General features: G+C 40.3%; 1 protein-coding gene across 1 annotated transcript; it reads right to left on the bottom strand.

The window, feature by feature from the left end:
* Positions 1 to 3,019: 3,019 nt before the first annotated feature.
* Positions 3,020 to 18,310, bottom strand: LOC137257920 (uncharacterized). The gene is made up of 12 exons (XM_067795428.1): positions 17,845 to 18,310; positions 15,773 to 15,993; positions 14,523 to 14,652; positions 14,143 to 14,282; positions 13,144 to 13,248; positions 11,814 to 11,934; positions 10,483 to 10,793; positions 8,455 to 8,595; positions 7,365 to 7,536; positions 5,636 to 5,741; positions 4,959 to 5,104; positions 3,020 to 4,265 (listed from the first exon to the last, which is right to left on the bottom strand). The coding sequence occupies exons 1-12, from the start codon at positions 18,092 to 18,094 to the stop codon at positions 3,709 to 3,711; spliced, it is 2,400 nt and encodes a 799-aa protein (XP_067651529.1). The 5' UTR covers positions 18,095 to 18,310; the 3' UTR covers positions 3,020 to 3,708.
* Between the last annotated feature and the right edge of the window lie 2,432 nt (positions 18,311 to 20,742).

The following is a 20,742-nucleotide window of genomic DNA, read 5'->3' as shown; positions in this document are numbered from 1 at the left end:
CGTACCAACCTAGCTATGCAGGTATGCTTGTTTTTTTTTTGTGATCACAGTTATAACATGTTTCCTTTGTCGCTCCTTTATCGGTGGAGATATCTTATTGAACAAAATGACCTGAAAAAAATGTGGGAAGACCAGTGGTGTTGTACACCGACATGATATTGCTGGAATAATGCTAAATGCGACGCAAAATCATACTCAGTCGCCTTCCTGATTGCCTTGTATTTCTGATGCACATCAACGAGACAGAGCAGAACGCTTTAATAAGTAGGTGTAAGGGGATCATGTATATATCATACATCACCAGTTGTATTACATTGCACCGATCGAATATTTACCCCCAAACGATGTATATGCATCTATAATTATGTGAAATTACATTAAATAAGTTGGTATTATATACCAATTTGATGAACAGCGTTTACAAACGTCAAGTCATTGACTTGTACGGACAATTACTTAACCAGTTTCTTAGCAACGATGTAAACATAAACAAACAGTTGTTATAAACTCGCCTCCGGAGGCGATAACTTTGAAGCTATTGACACATCACAGGATCACATGGTGTAATTAATAGAGGATACTAAACGACCTTCCGTGTAAATACTCAATAACACCTGGAAACTGGCCTACACATGATGTTTATCGACATTGTAAACAAAAAGGTAAACCAGAGGGTTTTACTGTCAGTACTCGTTTATATCGAGTACGTGTACATCAGTGAAGTTTTATCAGCTGACCGTTTCAACTGGTTCCCATGGTAGCATCTGGAGCTGCTCATGTGTGACGTCATTCTGACTTTACGTCAAAATATGATTTGAATGACACAACAAAACAAGTGTTTGCGATGTTTCTACGTGTCAATACGCAGCGAATAGTCTTGCCGTTTCCGGGAATCGAATACCATTTGATCATGTTTTTCAACCAATCAGATTACGGAACACAGTGACTTTTGGTTTACAATATTGTCTTAAAAATATTACACTACAGTATGGGAGAGTAATAAAAGAGGATATTTTGGGGTTGGCAAAACAGCAAGTCGATCTTGAAATAGATGGGTATCAGAAAGATGAAACGCACCACACCACTTAAGATCTTCATTATCTGAATGCACTCATTAAACGAGATCACCTTAAGTCTATGGTATCCAATCACAAAAGTGGATCACATCCCACACAGGAAACTGAGAATCTTGATTAGATGGAAACCTACATTGGACATCTCTGAACTGAAATGAACTTTATTCACTCACGCTGAAAACTTCAGCATATATACAAACGGTATGCTAGATACAATGTACATTGAGAGAACTTACATATTACGTTAATGAAATTATTTCTTCAATAAAACCTTTTTAAAAAAAGAGGGTGTTAAAGAGGGTAATCATTTCATACATATTTGGTCTGACATAATAATACTTCTGAATATATTTTTCTCTTTCTAATTGTAATTTGAGACATACAAAAAAATAATGAAATTCAGCATCAATATCAGGTAAGATTCAGGTTACACAAAGTGCACTTTCTATCATTTACCGGGATTCGTCGTCATCTGTTTGTCTCGAGTGGAAGGAAATGACTGAAAGTTCGAAATTTTATCAAGTTATTGTAATGCAGAAAATTGAGGTATGGTTCAAATTTGAGAGATGGATTTTTGAAAATGCGATACGGGGTTTGCTTTGAAAGAGGTTTCAATTGTTGACATCTATGTTAGCAGATAAATATCTTTTGATTTACTTTTGATAACAGTTTCAAGTCAAGATATACTTTTAAAACATTGTAATTTAAACTCAGTCAAGAGGCCATGACATCTAAACACAGGAATGAATCACATTCCACAACAACAAACTTGATCTTGATGGAGGCCTACATTAGAGAGGATCATCACATATTCTGTGCCATTCAGTCACAGGAATGGATCACATAAAACAACAGGAAACGGAGGATCTTGATAATTCGGAAGCCTACATTAATTAGACGAGATCACCTTAAAATCTATGGCATCAAATCACAGGAATGGATCACATCCCAGGAAAATGAGGATGTTGATGAGATGGAAGCCTACATTAGAGAGGATCACCTCATATTCAGTGGCATCCAATGACAGGAATGGATCACATTCCACAACAGGAAACTGAGAATCTTGATAAACTCGAGGCACATGGTAGTCGAGAAAACCTCAGGTTAAAATCTCTTTATCCCCTTACAGAAATCGATCACTTCACTCAACTCTAGGAGGATCCTAGTAATAAACTCAAAGCACAAAAGGATGAACCAGAGCGAGCAACAGAAGAAAGTGTGTTCGTTCTTTAACGTTGCACTAAATATTCGAGCTATATGGATTCGGTCTGTAAATAGTCGAGTCTGAGCCAAACAATCCAGTGATCAACATCATGAACATCTGTCTATGGAATACGCTGAAATGTCATTCAAAAGTTACTGTTTCGTACCCGTGAATATACGTTTCTGTTTACCCGTCGATTCGAATTGGTCTTCAGCACCCCAAGCTTGTTGAAAGAGACGTCTAAAGGGATCGTGTGGTCAGACTCGCTGACTTTGGTTGATGTCATCGGATCGGGTTGTCTTGTCCAGATTTGATTATTTACACACTGCTGTCGTAGAGCAGCCATATTGCTAAGCGCAGCGTTGAACAACAAACAGAAATGGACACGAGAATATATGGAAGTCTGGAAATGCGCATGATGTGCTCTGTTGACAGGGTCGTGATCACTACCCGGTGAAGTCTTAATTATAAACTCTTCCAGGTTCTCGATTGCGGATGAATGTGGGCAGAGAAGACAGTCATTGTGTAAACTGTGAAATATTGGATCAAAGGTAGACAACATAGGCCATATAGGCCATATAATTACTGAACATTTGAAAAAAAACAGACAATAACGATCATGTAACAACAATGGAAACCCACTTGTAGAAAACTGTCCGTTGGTCTTCAACGATACATATATGACAATTGTCTCACAACGAGTTCGCTGTAGATGAAAGAATTGGTCAACGCATGCAGAAACATGTACATCACATTTATGAGCTTCCTCAACAAACTACATACATCAACTCCAAACCAACAGATTTCGTCACGGATAAAAGAATTCGTGAACACAACAAGCCAGTTTTCGTGAAAGTTATTCTACAATAAAAATGTGTGTGTTCTACATACACCATAAACAGTTATCAAGGTGGTAGATTATATCGTACGTTTACAGCGTTTTGGAAAGCATTTGTTTCGGTTCCTAGAAAACGATATTATTCATGACATTTATTTCTATGATTATCGTTTCTAAAGTTTTGCTGTAGAGTATATTAACAGGTACAAAACACAATCCTATATATACTATGACGATTTTTCTGAAATATTTCAGATATCTAAAGGTGTACTTCAGGGCTCTGTCCCTCATTAACAACGAATAATTGGCAAACTAGTTAGCCAGTGAAGTAGACACTGGTCACATGTACGAACCGAAAATAATTATTTCCAGTCTTACAAAGAAGCGTCACAATGTTTGGTTTCTAATTCAATTTAGTCTCGATAAATCTAAATATAATAAAGTTGTACATAAGAACCTGAGGGTGTTAACAATCCATGAAACCTTCAATGTACTTCAAACCACGGTTTACACAGAGCTTATAAAAGTTTGAAGTCACAGCACCAGAAATAATTTAGCTCTCGCGCATATTATTTACTAATTGCTTATTCCTAGCATTCTTTTACAACATCGTTTCCACAACCTGGAACCTCCCTCTGAGCAAGAGATACACCACTATCTGTATTCTGCAAGCAAGTAGCAGCAGCTGTGGCTGAACTTTGAGATGCAGCTTTCTTTGTTTCCTCTTCAGCCGCATCCTCAATATCGACCTCATCCACAGCTTCATCCTCAGCCTCTTTCTCCGCATCTACTTCCACATCTACCGCCTCTGCCTCAGCCTCTGCCTCTGCCTCAGCCTCTGCCTCAGCCTCTGCCTCAGCCTCTGCCTCAACCTCTTCCTCAGCCTCCAGCTCAGCCTCTGCCTCAACCTCTTCCTCAGGTAGTGGCTCTGCAGCCTCATCATTTCCGCCTCCTGCGGCATCCTTTTGAGTAGAGTCCTTGGCACTAGCGGCATTTCCCAAATGAGTTTCGACGTCGCGACTCTCAGATCGCTTTTCCGACTGCTTGAATGTCTGATGAAAGAGGGACAAGTCCTCTGATTGAAATACAATGCCTTCTTTCACGTCGAACATATCGAGTAGTTTATCATAGCACTCTTTATTGCGACCTGTGGACAAATTCAAATGTTTTACTCATGTTAGAATACAGGTGAGCACAAACACATACATGATAAGAGGTTTGCCATTCTCCACAATATTTGACCAGTTGTTCAGAAGCTCATCATTTTATAAGCTAACTAAAAATAGAATAGTTATGTGTTCATCTAAATTTTCAAGTTCGAAACCTAAAATCATTGTTTGAAATGTGTATGGTCATATTGTCCATACGCCAACAAAACTGGTTCAGAATTGAAGTCATCAACCCAAGCTCGTTGACTTGCTGACTAACGGGATTGGGTTCTGAGATTGTCAGGCTCGTTGACTTGGTTGACGCAAGTCATCATATCTCAACTGCGTAAACTGCGTAAATCCATCTATCCATAAACCATAAAGTGCCAAAGATATCTGACGAAGGATTTGGTTGTGTGGTTAATATTGGCATATCCATCTACCCTCGCTCACTTCCTGAATATGGTATCAGAAGCTTTTAATATCAATGTGTACGTGTTGGTATGTATGCCCATGCATCTGTTCCTGCCAGTGCAACAAAATGTGTGTTTTGTAGGGTGACACTATTCTGTAATAATTCTTTTCTCAGCTGCTATGGTATCGTGATATTGAGATTAAATAATGGAACTACACACATGCTAATATCAACACATGTCACTATACCCGGGAGCTTAATCCTAATATGTATTGACCTTGTTCTCGTTCGCTTTTATACTGGTACAGTAGATCCATACTCTGCCACTGTGTCAGACCGATGCTGTACTTGTCTTCCACCCATTTGCCTCTTAGTGTTGTGAACTTGTAGGTAGCTGCGATGTTCACCCCTGTCTTCCATATCCTACAAAAGTAACCTTTTTAGCGTAAAACAATAAACATTACTTCCGAAATCTGAGTTGTAAATATGAGGCTCATTATCATTAGTCGTGCGAGTTGGTTGGTTGGTTGGTTGGTTGGTTGGTTGGTTGGTTAGTTAGTTAGTTACCGTAGACAGACCAGCGCGAAAATATGTAGTCATTCTACATTATATTGAATTATGATTCGATATGACAAATATGAGAATTTTTGCATAGAAGAAACCTGTACAAATACCTTTAGATATTTTTACTTGGTGCACAACAATATCCTCCACTTAAGAAAACAATTCCACTTTTGACAATATCTTGAGCGATATAAATACTGTAGTGTTAATGGAAAGCTTTCTATGAAGGAGTTTGTGGCATAATGAAAATTAAAAACAAACAGGAAAAAGGTTTGAACTCCCGTTAACGACGCTGTGGTAAGAATTGATTAGATGTCATAAATTTCAGTGATGGCAATTGCCACGGGGTGGACGTGACGTCAGTTAAATATGACAAATAAGAGAACCCACCTGACTTTTCGTAATGTTTCCTTATACAGTTTGAAAAACTTGGCCAACTCAGCCTTTGATGGTGATGGCCTCATGTACGATGATGACATCCAGAAGACGCGGTTCGCTGCGAAAGGAAATCACATGGGCGTTTCATTTAAATGTCATAAAGTGTCACAAAACTCACAAGAAACTTTAGTGATACATTTGGGAAATAACCTTGAACGTTGATACTGGAGGTGATGACTACAAAAATAGGATAATCGTTGTTATTTGAAGCACAAAAAAAACCCAAAAAAGCACTCGACAGACGTCTGGTACTTGGTTTCGTTGTGTTTATCTTTAAACTGTTATTTATCTGTTGAATGTAACCAAACCTTGGAAATCATTGGAGCAAATGAGACAGCCAGATACACAGTATAAAACATTAATGGACCTTTTACAGTGTAAATTATCATATAGTTATTGCCTTTTAAAAAGCAACAGGGGTTTAGTGTTTTTTCTGTTTGTTGTTGCTGTTGATGGTGGTGGTGATATTTTTCTGGGTTTTTTAAAAGAATTTTGATTAACGTTGTGTAAATTGTAAAGCAGTTAACTAAATTAAAACTAACATTTCATTATTCATTTGTCTACGAACGCTAATATGTGATGTGGATTGTCTCAGTCCAGCTAAGTTCCATGCAGGAAGCAAAAGTTCCTAGTATGGTGATCTACCTCAATGTGTTGGCGATCTACAGCCCATTTTTATAATGTATTGTCCTACTTTTAGAGATTAATACTGTGATATTCTAGTTGCTTTCACTGTCCTTCGTTGACACATTCTTGTATAATTTACATGTATTTGTGAATTTAAAACCTGTATTCACTATCATTCTGGATAGATAGTGCTTTCATTAGCGTATCAACATTGGGAGGGGGGTGGAGGTACATAGGAGTCAAAGTGAGTGAGGCTATCGCGTGGCCTCATATTGCTGTAGTGTTGCTAACACAAACAAAATCCATATTCATTCATCTTAATACATATAGTCTTTCAGTATGGACAGACAGTATAAGCGTAAGCCCACTTTTCAAACACAGAACGCACCACCATTCTCTATATCACCAACCCTAAACACAACACATGGGATGCAGGGGCACAACGTGCGTAGGTGTCATCAATTGTTTTCGACAGTTTTCAATAGAGTCGATAAATCACTGTGTTGACCATTTATTTTTACAATCTTCTTGAATCACTCAGCTGATAGTGCCTCTTTGTCGCTGTTTTGCTTTGTTTGACGATGAAAATCATACAAAGTTCGCGCCATACACTAATCATTTCTCAGGAGTGATAACTGTACTAGCAACTATGGTCATAAGGAAACGCAAGTGGTGATGCACTTTCAAAACATTCATTATTATCATATCCACATTGATTGACTCCCATATATGTACATTTCAGTGACTATTTTAAGAATAGCTCACCACAGAAGAAACGTTCCAGTAAGTAGATCAGAACAGTTCCAAAATGGAACTGTGGTTTCTACCATAGGTTCTCTTTCATTTTCATATATGGTTTGGTTTCTCTTGAAATTATACAATTTGAAGTTACACGTCCGTTTCCTTGACAATAACGCTATATCACCGCTAACATAACACACATTGTTTTGGAATCTGTTGAATATAATATTAGCTTAAGCGCTAATAATCTTCCCCGTACTGTTCGGTCATTATTCTGTCAGCTAGCATGATGTTTCTATTTCATCTACTTCACCTGCTTTGAACTTTTCGCACATTACTGCAACAACGGCGTCACATGTTTTCATCCAACATAGATCAGCGACCCCTGGTGTCTTATTGAACCAATCAGCTGCCACTTCGACAGACGGGAACTTCAAAATGGCGATAGAGGTTCGTGCTGGCCACATGTCGGGGTCATGAATGACCTGTAAACAAACCATATTTTGCCGTTATTTGTCTTTTAGATAATTAGCCAATTGTTTATCTGTTTATTGTTTTAGGCTACAGTCTAAAATAGTCCAGGATTTGTAAGCACAGTGGAAGCTCTCTAAACCGGCACTCTTTGTGACTAAGTAAATAATCCAGTTTAGACAATGTACCGGATTGCAGAACTGATCATGAATGTGCAAGTCACGGACGAGACTTTGTGCCGGTGTTGACAACGTGCCGCATTGGGCAGATGCCGGTTATGACAGCGTCCACTGTAATTGAGTCTGGACCAGAAAATCCGGTGGTCAACATCATGAATTACAGAATTCTTCGTAGTTGGAATAAGATGTCAGCTAAGTCAACACGGGTTACTTCATGTAACACGGGCCTTCATGTAAGATGAATAACTCTTCGGCGGTGGAATGGCCAAATGTTGAAAGCATTCGCTCGTCACGCCGAAGATCCGGGTTCGATTCCTCACATGCGTACAATATGTGAAGCCCAGTTTTGGTGTTCCCCTCCGTGATATTACTTGAATATTGCTACAAGCGACAAAAAACTCACCACAGTTTCCAATGGTTATATACATAAAGTAAAAATAAAATATACGAAACATACAATAGGAACCTTCTTATACTTTAAGGCACAATAACAGCCTCTCGGCAATTGATAATTTGGTTAAAATTAAGTCCAACCTTTTGTTCTTCACTATCTTGACTTGATTAGTGTATGTTCCCGTAATTTTCAGGCACTCAATGAAGTGTGCCATTGTGTTTGTGACTGATTCCACAGGTCGTGTAGAGAACAACTATCGGACTAACAGTCGACCTGCTTTGGGCAGAGATGTCAGTGGACATGCCAGTGGCTTTGATGCTTTAATATAGAATTATAAAGGAAGACGGTTTTTAGATCACCTGTTGTGCAAATGCAATGAGTTCTCCCTCACTCGCTGCAAGACTCTTCTTTTGTCTTTCAATAAGATGTCTGAAGTCCGTTACATGGCCATCTGGGAAGCGAATCAGTAGCAAGCCATAGGGCTTGTCGACCTTCTCTGGCTGCAAATTGAAGGACATACCCAATGTGAGAGACAATGGCTGTAACCTTCCGCTCAGAATACTTGATATTCGATTCAATTCAATTCCAACCCTGAAGTGCATTTTAGTATGTTGATTCAACGATAAAGTTGGAATGTATCCAGACGTACTTGTTACTTGGTCTTAACGGGAAAGGCACCAATGAATGGGGACAATATTGCAGAGGCAACGTAAACGTTTTACTAACTCACTCATGATACACACAATTACAGTAACACATTATGCAAAGATGGGGTGGCCTAAAACGCGGGGCAAGAAAATTCGGGTCACACTTCCACCTGGTATTGCTAAAAACACTAAAATTGGTAAATAATCTCAGAATATTACAACGAAATGTACACATCTGGATAAATACACTCCCAGTCTTCACAAATGTATAGCTTGATTGTTATATATATACACGAAACAAATGACTACATAACGAGAGTCCCGTAGTAAAGCTATTCTCAAAAAAGTCGCGGTCAAAGATGTTAAGTCACTGTTCGGCCAGACATGGCCCGGGCTGTCAAAGACAACTTAAACCTCACATAGGTATCTTGAAAAGTGTCCAGATTCATAGACTAGTGTTGTATCTACCTATATTTTACGATATAGAGTTCCAAAGCATTGTATTTGAGGTAAACACGTTGCTCAAAGTGAAGCTCTCTTTTCAAAACCGTTGAAGAATTACGATCTTGCACAGAATTAGGATTATTATATCCATACCCGTGTTATATACCCATACCCAATATACCCATGTAAAGGATATCGCATGCAAAAAGACGTGGTGTGGTGACTGCCCAAATCGCGTCATTTCTGATGTGAGTTTTAAGTTAACCCTGTTTCTCCATCATCATCGTGCACGTGCATGTGCACGTGGGGATCAATGGCCTCGCGCACATGCCGTCGAGGCAAGTCTTGGATGATTTCTCGAAATAGCCTGGCATACATAGTAAGGAAACAAAACCCACGGTTTGTCATCTAGCTTCATGCACTCTTTTAAAAATGTGTCGAGCTCAATCTCACATTTGAATACATGACACGTTTGTACGCATAACAACTTACGCTGACATTTACCTCTAAAAGAGCGACTGCAAAGTAGGGTCAAAAGTCCAAAGGACGTTATTGTTCTTAGTTAAAATTCGATTTTTCAGATGTTTTGTATAATGTGTTGTGTACTTTTAGCAAGTTACACTGCTGTGGTACTTCTTTCTGGAGTCACCCCAAGATACCGGAATAGATGGAGACAAGGCCGCAGAAATCATGATGCCCTCAACACGGAGGCTTACACCCTGACCGAAAAACTGAAACACCTTTGTGATGAGAATAGACTGACCTATGTCGGCCATCCTAACTTCATGTCTTCCAGGAGAGTAGTGCAGGACTTCATTGCCTGTGATGAGCTTAGACCAAACAGAGACTGCACTCTTTTGATAGAGGCTTTTTTGGGAATGGAGAGAAACAAGGGTTTAACTTTATCGGATCAATTATGTGGGGTTTTGTAACATCCTAAGGTAGATATAATACATATCTATGTGTTTAAGATACATGTGTGAGCTTTAAGGTGCTTTCGACGGCCCCAAACAAGCCGGACCGAACACTTGTGGTCAAGATAACTTTGAGAGTGTTGGGGGGTGATCATTTACAGGTTGGCATGATTTAAATATAGCGAACAGAGGCCTTCTGGTGATATTCAATCGAATATTGATTGATGTAAAACCATTTTCGGCCCGACGAAAATTATCGGAATTAATTTTATGTTGATCCTGTCAATGTAGAAGATGTGTTTCCATGACGGAACGATGCATGGCGAGGGCATAGTTTGAAAATACATTTCTGTATCACTTTCATTCCATGAGTCTTACTTACGGTGGGATCTGGATTGTCCATCTTCACCACATCGTCATAGGAGGGGGGCATCGGAGGAGCAGAAGGGTTGAGTGGGGCCCTAGTTGCAGTCTTTGCCTGTGCGGCGGTGTTAGCAGCAGCACGTGGTTGAGCAGCAGCACGTGGTTGTGCAGCTGCTGCGGCGGCAGGTTGTGGAGGGGGGAAGGTGTAATTGATGACATACGGACACATCGGTGTGTAGAGAAAGCTCACAAAATGCCCTTCTGATTTGTCAAAAATGTCCACTCCGCGGACACATTTGGTGTAGCGTAAAGTTGTGGAAGGACTAGCCTCTGAAATGAGGATATGGAACATCTGGGTTAATGACACGTCATATAAACTACAATTTTATAAAGAGAGCCTGATACCACCAGATGCCTTGATAACACAGAACCGTGGATGAACCAGCCTCTGAAATGAATCCACAGTAAGAAACGTCCGGGTGTAATCTGGGTCAATGACACATCATATCAACTATAGAAAGCTTGATACCTCCAGATGCCTCAATAAACAAAATGGAATAGACTGTCAGTCCATCATATGACCTGAGCTGGTGTTCAGGAAAGCCATGCTTGCCTGAGGGATCAAGATCGTGGACGCGGTTCACACACGTCACCTCTCCCATTAATGTAGTTCAACGTTCACAGTGGCAATCACTGGATTGTCTTTCTTTGTAAGCCACCATCATGTATCTGCAGTATTGATGTGTGTCGGTAAACTATACACAAAAGACCAAATTTCAGCTATTTTACTATCGTATTTACTCGAATGCATTCTGTTACCCTGGCCAGATCCTTCTTTCAATATCACATCTGTTGTGGCCATGATCTTGTAGAAATTATGTAGGTTTGATTCACACTGTTAAGTTCCCTAGTCACAATGGCACCAAAGGTTGGTGATGCCAGGAATGACCTTGTCCTTCAGATTTAATCAAACTGATGACACTGCAATAATTTCGTTCCAGATTATAAAGATTATACTGAGGTTAACGTTTCGATTGGTACGAGTATTATGACCTCCAAAGATACTGACTAGTATATGGAGATCATCCAAATGTTTATGAGCTTCAAATCCAGTCTACAGTACGTGGGTGCTAGTAAAACTGGTTCTATATATGCAGAATTAATTGTGCCGTTCCAGCTATGTTCAAATCAGGATCAAACAGTGACCATACCAGGTGAGAAATGATGAGAACATGGCCCTCAGAACGAATTGTTACCCCGTTCTGCTGACAAAGCAGTTCATTTGAGAAGAGTCCATTATTAAAACATACGCTTGCATTCACGTTAAATAATCTTCACAGTGAGACTTACGAGTGGCACCGCCAGTTGCAGCCCTTCTCACAGACGCTGGGGTGTGGCCGTAAGGTATGGTGCTGATAGTGACGGGCATTGTGGTCTCAAGGTCTAATCCGAAAGGCACCTCTACCAGGACCTGGTGAAGGGAGAAGCAGACTATGTTCTTTGCTTAGCAACCTCTCTGGAGTGAGTGATAAATTTCAGAGCAACTGGCAAATATGACTGACTGGATACTATTTACCGTTACGAAACGCAGAAAGTGCTGCCAGTAGATTGTATTAACATATCCCAGCTAACGTATAACGTTGGGGGCAGGTTGTAGGTTTGTAATGTCAAGTTCCAGCGTTCGAAATAATCGCCGGCCCGGAGGCCCAGCGGCGGTTATCATTGTATCAGTTTCAAACATTTGCAGGCCCTTTTGGCCTTCAATGAATTATCTGTCAGTTTTCTTTTTTCAACTGGAATCTTTCCAATGATATTTTTTCGTTATTAATGTTCTGGAATCATTCATGATCCATCATGTTACGATAACTTGCAGATTCACTTCCCGGTATTTCAGAGCTACTTCCTGGTATTTCAGCGCTACTTCCTGGTATTTCAGCGCTACCTCCCGGTATTTCAGCGCTACTTCCTGGTATTTCAGCGCTACTTCCTGGTATTTCAGCGCTACTTCCTGGTATTTCAGCGCTACTTACTTGTATTTCAGCGCTTTGCGCATGGGAATGTCTATCTATCAGCACCATACGCTTCGCTAGTTGGTTTTGTAGAAACAGTGCGAAACTGTCTGTTTTGCTTTTATTGTTTTTACTTTAACAAAATTGCTTACGGATTTCATTTAGGGCCTGTAGATTTTAAAGCCTGCAGACCCTGATGGTCAGCTGGCAAAGCACTGGTCACAAGATTAGAATCTTGTCATTTTATAACGTTATGTTACAACGTAATAACAAAATTTGCAAATTTACATTGAGGAAACGTCATGCTTTGGCCTCCTTACAAGGTTCTACCAACGTTTTGTGAAACTGTTCACTTTGATGTTATTTCTTCATTATTTAGTTACAGCTTCAGAATAAACATCACCAAAGCAACATGCAAATTGACGAAGGAGGATTCTTGCTACCGGAAAAGTTATTCAACTATTGACTTTAAATAGAACGAAAAGACAACGCAAAATACTCCAACATCAAATGACTTTAACCTTGTATCGACGTACAAATGACGTACCAGAGTGGGAGTCCTCAGGATAACGTTGTGACACTGTGAATTTGTTTGCTGGGATTTTGGGTTTCAGAGCAATATTGCCTACGCTTCACAAAACTCTGTTGTCCTAGCGCTCAGTGTCACCTACCCGGATAAAGTATCTGACTTCAATCACGTGACAGGACCTCATCTTCGTCGATGGTGGAATGGCGTCTACATCCAGCAGCTGGTTATCCCACACTCGCTCCTCTCCCTGTAACAGGACAGATACTTTAAAGGGTCCACAGAACAATCGTAATAGTAACGCGTGTTTTCTCCGCAACCAGTGCTAATCCGGATCTTCGCGGGTCCTATACAATGGCGATCAGCATGTGATCATATCGTAATTATATAATATCAACACTATGTTTTTCTCGGACCCTTGCTTGTGGTTATCAAATGCTCTTTAGTCTTCGAGAGTACAGCAAGCCTCATTTTAGACTGGTGTGAGTGAGTGAGTTAGTGAGTGAGTGAGTTAGTTTTACGCCGCTTTTAGCAATACTCCAGCAATACCACGGCGTTGTATAGTGAAAATGGGATGTCCGTATCAGCGTCACATCGTATTATCAATCTCAACTCACTGGGGAGTATGCAACTCTTGCTGCCACTAGTCGCACCGAGTTTATTGTGACTCTCTCATCCTAATGAGGTACCCAATTCACAGCTGGGTGGACTAGGACACATAGTCACAGTACTTTGTCCAAGTTTACTGCACATTGCTGTGCCCACAACTAGGTGTATGCACGTACTCATGTAGCCACCATCTGGTAATATACCAACGGATTCGTGCGTTCTTTTAAATGCACAGGGTTGTGTACTGTACACTAGGGGCTGTACTGTACACTAGGGGCTGTGACAAAGAGTCTGCACACAAAGGTAACTCCAAGGTGTTTACCTCCGGTCACAGGTGGGCTCGTTCCCGACACCTCAACCTTGCTGGATCACTATCCTGGCGCTTTAGCCAGCTCGCCCACCGCGCCCATCGTACAGTATAGGAAGTTCAGTATAGGAGGTTCGACAGTCGCAGTATTACGATATCTTTATGTAACGAGGCTCAGATCGGGCCCGCGATACGGTAACAACACCTATGCTTTGGGTTATGACCAACCTTCTTTATAGGAGACGATTCCAAGATTCTGATGATGTTGTGGATATTTTTGGTCTCGTTGTGCGCAGTGAAGACGATTTTCTGCTCCAATTGTGCCTTCAGTTTCCCCAGGTCCTTCGTAGACTCGTTTTTTACCACAACTGAAACACACGATTGGTCATATATACTGAGAAGCAAAAGAAACGCAATTCTGACTCTTTAACATTTTTGTAGAGAAAGCACATAAATATGAACGCTTATCTTTATGACATTTCATTTTTTCTGTTTCTCTTTCAAAATTGCGTATATTTTGCTGTTCAGTATGCTGTGAGTTTAGGAAAAAACAGAAGAAATCAATATAGTTCCTTCGTTGTGGGCGTGTCACCAAGAGCATAGTGTACCTTTCAGAGCGACCTTTTCCCCTGCGCAGTAAGCTCCCCTGTCTATTTCGGCGTTCAAGCTCAGAGAACCAGCATTTCCGATTCCCAAAGCCTTGGATAGTTGTTTTACTACTGCTCGTCGGATTTTTGCCTTGGACAAAAAACACACAGCTTTAGGTTGACTATCCCAAACAGTGTGCGAAATAGCAACCGGTCCGCTAGCCCATGACGAGTAAAAATCCATTCTGACCAGTAAATCTCCACTGGTCCGACTAATGAGTGAATTTTCATGGGTTCAGTTTGTAAATAGTTTGTAATCAGTTTGTCACTCTCTCCGACTTGTTAGGTTAAAATACACTTAAAATTCCTGCACGATTATGGCCTGATAAGAATGTTCATCATTATTAGCAGCTTAATGATGAAATCCGTGTCATGCCGACAATATCTTATTCTCTATTTTTGTAATCTGTTCTCAGTTTCTATATTTAAACTACGGGCTATTGAAATATTTTGTGGGCTAATACCTTTCAGATGTAGCCAGCCCAACTGGCTAGCCAAATTTGGACACTGTTTCGCACACTGATCATAAAGCTTTGGGGGGAAAAATAAGAGCTATCACTAGAACCACTTGTAAGGGAGTATTGTTTTAGATTTCTTTCCAATGAAGCAATCCTTAAGACCAGAACAAAAGGACTAACTATTCGCTGAACATTCAAATAGAGAATCGAGGCCTGTGTATAATATTATATCTATTATTTATTATTTTATTTGAAAAAGGAGGTTGGGTGAGCTGCGATTAAACTGTTCACTCTCCTCACTGAACACCAATTTCTTACATGGCTTTAATGTATGAAGTACATTTCTACACAGACATAGTGCTAAAACTGTACAGACTCAACTGATCTCAACATTCACTTGAGAACAGTCAGAAGAAGTCATGAACCCAAGTATTTCTAAGTTAGTGAGTGAGTGAGTTTAGTTTTACGCCGCCTTTAGCAGTATTCCAACAATATCACGACGAGGACACCAGAAATAGTGAGTGAGTTTAGTTTTACGCCGCATCCGCAATATTCCAGCTATATGGCGGCACACCAGAAATAGGTTTAACATTGTACTCATGTGGGGAATAGAACCTGGGTTTTCGGTGTGACGACCAAACGCTTTAACCACTTGCCTACCCCACCGCCCAAATATTTCTAAGACGTCATTTATTGAATGATCGATGATGTACCAGAACTTTATCACTTTTACCGTGTTGAGCATTGTTGTACCTTATAGTTGTTGACGTTGATGTCGTCCAAAACGGTGATACCGGTGTACCAGCACTTGTCGAAATTGGGGAACGGCCTTTCCACCTCAACCTTGACCCAGTATCTGATGGCACCAAACTCGCCCTCGAAGGAGGACGGTAGCCCTTCCTTTGGGAGGATGAACTTATACCTGTAATGGTGTTGTCCAGCTGTCAGGGTGTGGTTTGGTCCAGCAACGTTTTCTGGGAGACAGAGAGAACGGCATGAACACAAATCACTATCACCACTGATGTGGCAGTCAACAAAGTTTCCCCCGTGAAGATCCGGTTTAGAATTGTTCTTCAGTAACCAACGCATGACATAAGAGGCGACTAATGAGATGAGGTGGTCAGACTCGCTGACTTGGTGAACTCATGGATTCCTATTCCAGTTGCGCTGTTGATTACTGGAGTGTCTGGTCTAGACTCGATCACTTACAGACCGCTGTAATATAGCTGGAATATTGGTGAGTGCGGCGTAAAACAACAAATGTTTAGTGGCTAACTATCGTACGTCGGAAACCTTGGGTTTATCCAATACACTTGTTAACCTACGACAGTTGGACTTCAGTAGGATTATGAGAAAAGTTGAAAAATTATGAAATGAGTTGATTATAGGTAGAGTAGCCTTTAGTGAGTGAGTTTAGTTTTACGCCGCACCAGCAATATTCCAGCTATATGGCGGCGGTCTGTAAATAATCGAGTCTGGACCAGACAATCCAGTGATCAACAACATGAGCATCTATCTGCGCAATTGAGAACCGATGACATGTGTCAACCAAGTCAGCAAGCCTGACCACCCGATCCCGTTAGTCGCCTCTGACGACAAGCATAGTCGCCTTTTATGGCAAGCATGGGTCGCTGAAGGCCTATTCTACCCCAGCACCTTCGCGGGTCGTTAAGTTTTTTTTAAGTATCTGCAGCTTCAGATAGACCCAGTCATATGCCAAAACTAGCAAATATTGCTTCGGCGTGACGAGCGAATTCTTTGACCAATCGTCCCCAATCAGAGACTTGTAATGATGCATTGTTATTATTAGATAATCTGAATAAAAACAGCGTTAATATTAGGGATTCTTAATTATCATATCTTAAGAGCCAGCAACGATTAATGATCTGGGTGTAGGTATCAGGTTCTCCCTGTTGTCATTGTTAACGTAGCAGAACTAACTGTCATGGCTAATGATCCTTCTGCCTGATTCTCACGTAATGTCGTTTAGCTTTCACACATTTATCTGCCTTCCCTACAGCATTTTCATAAACTCGTGAGAGCTCATCTGGATTAGAAACGACAAAACTCTTTCCACGTCCATAAGAAGTTTCTGCTAAAAGTCGTGTACATTATCTTGACAGCTCTCTACCATCTGGGATATCTCTGTACCTATTCAGCTCACGAATACAGACACTTGGTTTAAAGTCCATACCACTTACAGGTCGCTTCCTATACAGTAGGTATTGTCCTACTTAAGAGATTAGCTTTCCACTGAAGCAGCTTGATATCAGCTCAAATATCACCTGTTATCAATATACATGTTGTACATTTTAATATCAGGCCAAAGACTGAGTGGGTGAGTGAGGTTAATTTTAAGCCGTTTTAGCGGCGACCTGCAGTACAAAATAATACACAGTACAGATGCGTTACCTGATATGTATACAATATGGGTCAAAGAGGCAAATTTCACTAACAGTACATATAACACGTACTTCGTCTGCCATAGCTTTACAATGCTTACATAATTAACACTAGCCAGACCATTTCTCATTAACTGAATACCAAGTATATTACATCCTGATCTAAACATTGTAAAGATTGATAACACTGATACATTGATTTCATTATTGTTTCGGGGCTAGCCAAGAGGCTAAAGCTTTAACTCGTCACGCCGAAGATGAAGGTTTGATTCCCCACATGGGTACAATGAGTGAAACCCAATTTTGGTGTCTCCAGCGAGGATATTGCAATACTGCTGCGTAAAAGGATACCCAGTTTTTCATAAAAATAATAAAAGTCACGAAACTTCCTTTTTCTACAATTGTAAACTGTCTTGAACTTACGTCCTTTGCCAAATACTGTAAATACGCGTCCAATATATTTCTCCCTGGCAACATAGTCCCTAGTTCCCCCAAGGGTACTAGAGTACTCGTCCCACTTGACCAGCGCCTCTCCATACAGATAAACTCGGACCCCTTTCACTGTGACATTCTCTGTAACTTCGAGCACTAATTCCCCCGTCACGGCCTCCCCTGGACGGTACACTTCCTTCCCTCCGTCTAGAAGCACTGCGCATGTCCTGAATGTCGACATCTCTGGTCTTGGAGAAACGACTTTTTAGACTATATAACCCGGCGGTGACCAACAGAAAACGGAGGAATGTCTTCGGGTCGGTAATGCGTTGTGTCGGTGGCGTATTTCACAGAGGACACAATGAAGTGAGTGTTTTGGCCGCTGGTCTCATATGCAACAACCTGAGTCACATATAGGATTGCAGACCAGGTGACTATAGCGACATCTCTCGGTGTGCTGGAGATAGTAATGCGATACCGTTGTGATAACACCATGACATACGCCCCCTATATTGAAGCGTACTTCAACTGAAAGTTCGTTTATCACATATCTTATACACCCGAATACTGATTGATGAAATCAACATGACTGACAGGTGTATTACGACATGACTGATTAAATGAAGCAACCGCTCGCGGGAAAGAGATTTGGGCCTTGCTTGCATCCTCGCATTCTTTTTTTCATGTATGTGCAGTGTATACCCATCCTTCATAATATGCTGTTTAGTTTATTGGTTTAGTAATTGATTTATTTTGTATGTTATTTGTTATTTTCCTTATTTACTTTTTATTTATTCATTTTTTTTATGATTATGGTAATTTTTTTCTTTTTCTATATTATTTGTTTGTTTGGTTTAGTTATTGGGGGGATTTTCAGACTGGGTATTATTAATAGTAGTAATGAGGGCACCCCTACCAAGCCACAAACGCCTAAAACACGAAACAGTATAAACATTTATTTGTTTGCAAAGAACCAGACCAGTTCAAACTGTCATTTGTCATTCATGAAAATAGCTTGTTCACTTTCTCAGCTCACTCTGAATTGGAATAGATCGAATGGATTATTCCACCTGTCTGGGTGCCACGACTTTAGCACAAACCAAAATCAAATCAGATACAGGATTGTCTGGGACGGTATTGGTCTATAGACCATCAAAACCAATAGGCAGTGATATTGCTGAAACTTTTAAATTACTAAAAGCTGCGTAAAATCATATCCGTTCACTCACTCACTCACTCTTTCCTTACGTCTTAGGATTGTACAAGTCAAATTGTGCCGATTGGTATCCAGTCATGGTGTTTGTCCGGATTCATATTGGAGTATATGTTAGGCCATATCTGACCAATATAAGAATACTAAAGAATACCACGGAACTCGCTTTGTAGAAATAGCTAAAACGTACTCCCATATAACTTCAGGTAGGCATATCAATATATTTAAGACTGAAGACTCTTATTAAAAAGAACAACCAAACAACCACCAATTTGTGGTAAACTCACTCACTAACCCAATCACCTACTCAATCAATCACCAACCCGCTCGCTAGCGCGCACACTCTCTGACAAACTCACTCACACGAAGTAGAAGTTCCACATGTCCAAGATCCCTGGCTGAACCCCCATGAGCAGCACTATAAAGTTTTTACATAGGAATTGCAGAGGACGTAGAAACAATGTTATTTATTATTACGACATTTCAGACCATCAGCTTTTATTTTAGAAGTGACGTACAAAAACAAAGTTACGTACAGATGCAACTGATATTTACCATAACAATTCTCCCGGATGGTTTTCACCTCCATGTGATAAGCTACTGGTGGCTCTCATATTTTGGTGGGAGAGTGTCCTTTTTCTATCAAAAGCAATCACAAAACTGTTTCCGTCCGACTTTGCAAACAACCTTTACGCTTTGTTCCCTGTGCATTTCTCCATCTTGAGCAGTACGATCGTCAGCTAACTAATACCATCATGGGCGACCTCAATGGATCTAATCCCTAAGGGGGAAGTACCAATACTAACAACAAAGGTAAACGTCTTGATGATTATATTTCAAATAATTATTTATGCAGTATAATGATGGATCAGACCTATGTTTGCACATTGACACGGTATGTTTGGCATATTCTGCACCGATCTTTCACTAACAGATAAACATTATTTAAGTTACTTTACAATGATATATCACAACACTTTCAGCTATAACCCCGACTGATGATCCTCTTGCATCAAGACAGGATTTAGGTCATCTGGCTATTATTTCAAATGCTTTCTACTGACAAACTGGATTCGAACTTGTTTGTCAATGCTCTGAATCCTATTCAGGGCATTTTTGAGTAAGATGCACAGTTCATTTTCACCCGTTTTCACGACAAAAGGTGTGTGTGTGTGTGTGTGTGTGTGTGTGCGCGCGTGCGTGTGTGTGTATGCGTGTTAGCTCCCCTCTCTGGATCCGCCTATGCCATCCATTTTTCTCGGGCTATCTGATAAAACAGTGACAAGGTCCCCTGCTAAATAACACATTCTTAAACTGTGGTTTACCGACCATTACAAACACTCGAGAAGAAGAATTAGGAAGAAGTCAGAAAAATACTTTCGCCGACATCCGACAGTTCATAATTTAAATAGCGTAAAATTAATCAGCGCTAAGGTTGGACATACGTTTAAGCAATAAAGTAAGTTGTATCAAAGATAAATTCACGGGCACCTGTGACTTAGGTGTGGAACATGATCCAGAGAGTCATAGACAAAGGTACAAAATCTAGCGTTCATCATGTGAAATATTGACATTATCATACTTACAAATCTTACATTCCAAATAAATTGGATGAATCTATAGCTGCATTTTCTTCATAATGAAACTGAAATCCACAATTTCAAAAAATGTATAAA

This window comes from Haliotis asinina, chromosome 12 (assembly GCF_037392515.1).
Source record: "Haliotis asinina isolate JCU_RB_2024 chromosome 12, JCU_Hal_asi_v2, whole genome shotgun sequence".
Taxonomy (NCBI): domain Eukaryota; kingdom Metazoa; phylum Mollusca; class Gastropoda; order Lepetellida; family Haliotidae; genus Haliotis; species Haliotis asinina.
The sequence above is the reverse complement of the archived record's forward strand: the minus strand, read 5'-3'. Positions and strand labels throughout refer to the sequence as shown.

Excerpts from the sequence above, each read along its gene's own strand:
- LOC137257920 (XM_067795428.1), bottom strand. The coding sequence starts at position 18,094 with ATGTCGACATTCAGGACATGCGCAGTGCTTCTAGACGGAGGGAAGGAA. Across the intron at positions 14,653-15,772 it reads TCAACGTCAACAACTATAAG|GCAAAAATCCGACGAGCAGT; the intron begins GTACAACAATGC and ends TTTTTGTCCAAG. Across the intron at positions 8,596-10,482 it reads TGGACAATCCAGATCCCACC|CCAGAGAAGGTCGACAAGCC; the intron begins GTAAGTAAGACT and ends TTCAATTTGCAG.